At 41.7% G+C, this 4,716-nt stretch overlaps 1 protein-coding gene across 1 annotated transcript in view; it reads right to left on the reverse strand.

Annotated features, from left to right (window-relative positions):
• Positions 1-4,165, reverse strand: part of atp1a2a (ATPase Na+/K+ transporting subunit alpha 2a) — a gene marked incomplete at its 3' end in the record, with an annotated part of 65,940 nt that extends 61,775 nt beyond the window's left edge. The window contains 2 exon segments of the mRNA XM_014013052.1: positions 1,089-1,163; positions 4,023-4,165. Coding sequence (XP_013868506.1) covers positions 1,089-1,163; positions 4,023-4,034 — 87 coding nt within the window.
• Positions 4,166-4,716: the final 551 nt, after the last annotated feature.

The raw sequence follows: 4,716 nt of genomic DNA on the forward strand, positions 1-4,716 counted from the left end.
ACCTAACTGTCTGCTGCTCTCAACATTATTTCTCACTCACTGAAGCTCATTTCAGGTTTAGAAGAGGAAGTGATGAGAAGATAAGTTTATTTTTATATTTAAACATAAAAACAGCATTTTAATAACAGCTAAAGGTGACATAGATACTTTATTATGGTATAGTATTTAAATATATGCCTGAGAAACACATAATATTGCCCCTTTAAAGTAATGCAAAGTATTACACGAACAAGTTATGTATTAATTTGAAAAAATAAATAAATCCATTTTTAAAGATCTGTTTTTGCAGGTCTCCTGTATGGATCCAGACATCATCTCTCAGGATCAGGTCTTCCTAACAGAGTGGAAGCTCCTTTTTTTTCCACCCAGCAGACAGAAAATAATCCTTCACTTTCTTTCGCAGCCTCAGCTGGCTGAAAGTAATTTGGTCAAAATCAACTGAATGCTCTTGTGTTCCTGAAGAACAGATTTTGTTTATATAGAGCTACACCCAGTATTGATTAGCCCTGGTCTGGAGGTGATTAAAGGGATTTCTGTTTAAAGGCGAAAAAGTAAATCAGTAAATGAAGAAGTGTGTGAAGCCCGGTGAGGAAAGTAAACTGTGACGAGCACAATGCTCACTCCTGACACCCGTATGGATTCTTCCTTTAATCGCCTACTTTCTAATTGACAGGAGCGACTTTATCACTCATAGCGGGAGCAGCAAGAACTTAACCCAGTTTTCTCGGGCACGGCTTTGTGGCATTTTGACAGCACCTCAAAGAACTACAACGCAGAGACTCGGCACCAGGCTGCTGGTGGCCCACAAATTATTCAGTGTCTTTCTGAGCACAGAGAAGAGCAGCCGGGGGGAGGGAGGCTGAGCAGAAGAAAACCTTGCAGCCCGTCTGCGGCTGACTACGCCGAACAGGTTGGATTGCCATTTTGTTTACGGGCCGCCGTTTTCGTTTATAGCCCTTGTTAAATAACCTGGTGTCTCCGGCGTAATGCTGTGCGGAGATCATTTGGAAAAGGCGGCAATGAAATCAATCACTGTGCAGAAGTGTGGGCAGGAATGGGGACGGCTTGTTTTTGTTTTTTCTCCTCACCAAGGCCACCTCCTTCTTCAGCTCGTCCAAGTCCTTGTCCTTCTTTTTCCTCTTGCCTCCATTTTCAGCTCCCCACTGTGGGAAAACAGAGGTGTGTGAGAGCTTGCAGGACATTTACATTCAGAGCAGCGTTTTACAAACACAATGGACCTGTGTGTGCTGGATCATTTCAATCTCCTGGCACTGTTGGCAAAACATTCACTGAATATGGAGATTTTATTTTATATTTATTTTTTTGTCATTGTACAAGTTCCTTATTTGTGACAGAGAGAGTGCGTGCGGAGGAGCGGCGCATCATGGAAATCATCTGCCGCTGTCAGTCTCCCCTTAGCTGTGCATGTGTGCACGTCAGTGAAGGAGGAGGGGGTGCTCTGAGAATGTGAGAAGAAGGGTGTGCACGTGAGTGACACAGCGGAAAACTAATCAAAAAAAAAAAAGAGCCAAAGAGGGAGCGCAGAGTCGGTGGAGAGCCTGAAATGTGTCTGGCATAGCAATTTCCCCCCGCTGTGCGTGAGGAAGATTACCAGGCTGTCCTCCCATAAAGCTAAATGGAATGGGCCTGATAGAGAGAATAYAAGGAAAATTACTAAATAACGCTGATAAACTGCAAACCGGGAACCAAACCCATTGAGGAGGAGAGCCATCATCCTGAGATGTTGTTGTGTGAAGAGGGGATTCTGATGCTCGCAGATTTCAGGACCTCCTGTTTCCACACGGCGTACAACAAACACACGCATTAATGTGGGTTGCTTCCAGAATGGAAAACAAAACAAAAAGAAAAACTGATGCGACTGAAGCCAAAAAGCTTCAGTTTTGTTTCAACGGCCTCAGAAACTTTGAGGCCTGKTTGTGTTTTTATGCTACTGGGGCCCTCTTTGGCTTATTTTTGATTTTAACGGTAATGGATGGCTTCCTTAGCCTTTTTTTTTCTACCATCCACACTGATCCGTCTGATCAGCCTGGGGTCGCATTTTCTTTTGCGTCCATTTCCTGGGCGGTTGGCTACAGTCTCATAACCATTTTACTCTTTAATATTATCGCTAGCTGAGGTCACATGACCATAAAGCTGCTTGGAGATGGGATTGTAGTCTTTAACTTCAGCRTGGTGTGCCCAGCCGCACAAAACCACCCTTATAACACGTGTCAAACTCAAGGCCCACGGGCCAAATGTGGCCTGCGAGAGCTTCAAAGATGTAATAATGTCTCACAATAAGCTGCTTTAAAACCAGCATTGACTATAAATCACACCTCCCATAACAAATGTTGATTGTTTCACCTGTAAATAATGACGTCCCATCACTAAGTAGAGCTGCACAGGGTTCAAAAGTAACTGCCACATGGCAAAAAAATGTCCTTCTAACCAAGTTTTAAAAGAACAGAATGTAAGATTAATAATCTTGTTAGCCTGGAAATTTGACTGAAATGAAGTGAAAACAAATCTGCCAATGGAATAAGATTTTAATTGGTAAGAATCACTTAACTTGACTCAGTTTTTCCTTATTTTAAGAATCTTATAAAGTACAGTTGTCTCACTTCATTGGCAAATGTTTGCACGTAATTTGAGTCGAATCTCCAAGCTAACAAGATAAATAATAATACTATTCAATACAATATATTTATATAGCGCCAAGCCAGAGGTCTTTCTTCTATGTTTATACTAAAGCATGGAATGACATTCCTCAAAACATAAAGTCCATTTCAAAACTACAGCCCTTTAAGAAGAATCTTGTCTGCCATCTGCTGGACACTTTTTGTTGTGCTCATGTTTAGACGTCCTATTTTGCAAATGCTGCCTTTTTGAATTTTGGAATGCTTGTTTGTCTTTGTGTATATGGTGTATAATGATGTGATTGTGATGCTGTAWTTCTGAGTGTTTTATGTGCTGCAGAACAGGAACCTGCTGTAAAACAGCAATTATGCTGAGTCAGGCTTGATTTTTAATAATCTTTACCTGTTAAATAAATCAAATCAAATCAAATCAATAATCTTAAACGTTCTGTTCTTGTTTAGTAAATCAGCCTCAAAACAAGATCAAACTGATTTTATTTTTCTTTGGCWAGACGTAATATTTCAAAACGTGGTWRGATTTTTTGCAGTGGAGMTGGCAAAATTCACCATGTGAAATCGAAATTTCACTGCAGTTTTCCAGCTACATTTGCTGTGACTCATTTGCATTGCGAAGTGGGAATTTCCCACTTACAAGTCGTAAAAGTAAACTGGAACTTGTTTTCGCCAATGTGGGAAAGTGGCAGAGTTCAGAGTTCAAGATGGCAGCTACGCATCACGACTCAACAATGAAAAATACTATTTCTGAATTTTTTTATTTCACATTTAGTCAGTCGTGCACATAGTACTTTTCAATATTTACTGTATAAGATGATGTGTTAAAAACACTGTTTCTATGCAGTAAACACCACATAGAGCTCAGTTTTTGTTTGTTAGTGGCACTCAGCCGTAGCAACGAGATGAGGAATGTGACGTTTCCTGTTTAGTCACAGTTAATCACAAGTGGCCCTTTGAGGGCCACCATGAAGCTGACGTGTCCTTCAGTGACAATGAGTTTGACTCCTGTGCTTCATAGTCTTTATTATTGACTAAATGACTGATGAAAAGCTTAGCAGCACATGTGATACTTAGTCTAAAATGCAAAAACTGAGTCTTTTAAGGGTCCCAACAAATTGGTTCTTGCCATTTTTTCACAATTTTGTAAAATAACAAATCATGTCTAATTTTTTTTGTTTATCCTCTCGTATACTACAGCCAAGCAAATGTATATTAGACGATTTCTTTTAACTGAATTATGTTTCACAAGAAAMAAAACAGTTCAAAATGAGCAGAACGGGTTCCAACAAATTCGTGTCTTAAATGCAACTAAAATAAAGTTTGCGTGCATACGGTTTGTTTAGTTAAAAAATAAATAAAGAGAGAACTCACCCCTCTGCCCATGCTTGACGTCCAGACGTCTGCAGGTTATAATGTGAAGGACGGCGCTGCCTCGGGGTCCGACCCAGGCTCAGGCCCCCTGCCACCACGTGCAGAACACGCTGCTTTTTTGGGCCTGGCACCCCCTCCTCATGCCCCCAGCATCCCTCTGTCGGGGTAACCCGAGCTACACTGCCCTCTCCACCCCTTCTATCCCAGGGTTTCTCTGCGCACCCCCACCCACCCCCTCCTCCAGCAGCACCTGCTCAGTATTCCCACACATGTACCCTCGGACCACCGCAGCTCATCAATCACTGCTGTCAGCGCTCCAAATGAAACTCTGCTTTCTATGTAACGTACAGTACTTACAATAAACATGATAATGAGGGATCGATACGAGGCCTCGAGCTTTATAATGAGAAGGTAGTGGAGTGTTCAGCTGGGGGGGGGGGGGGGGTTCTGATGGGATCTTCATGTCTGTTGTCTAAATAGATGAGATGTGATGAGCTGTGGGGTCACGTGGTCAACAATCCTGTCTGTGTTTGGTTTCTAGTTTGAATTCAAAACCAAAGCAAGGCTTTGAGTCTCTGAAACTTTTTGTATTTTTTTGTTTTTATTATTTGGTTTATCATTGCTTGAACTAGAAGCACTCGGAGAGTGCAAACCTCCGCCAAGACCAATTTCCCCCATCCTGTAAGAGTTAATG

This window comes from Austrofundulus limnaeus, unplaced genomic scaffold, assembly GCF_001266775.1.
Source record: "Austrofundulus limnaeus strain Quisiro unplaced genomic scaffold, Austrofundulus_limnaeus-1.0 Scaffold97, whole genome shotgun sequence".
Classification (NCBI taxonomy): domain Eukaryota; kingdom Metazoa; phylum Chordata; class Actinopteri; order Cyprinodontiformes; family Rivulidae; genus Austrofundulus; species Austrofundulus limnaeus.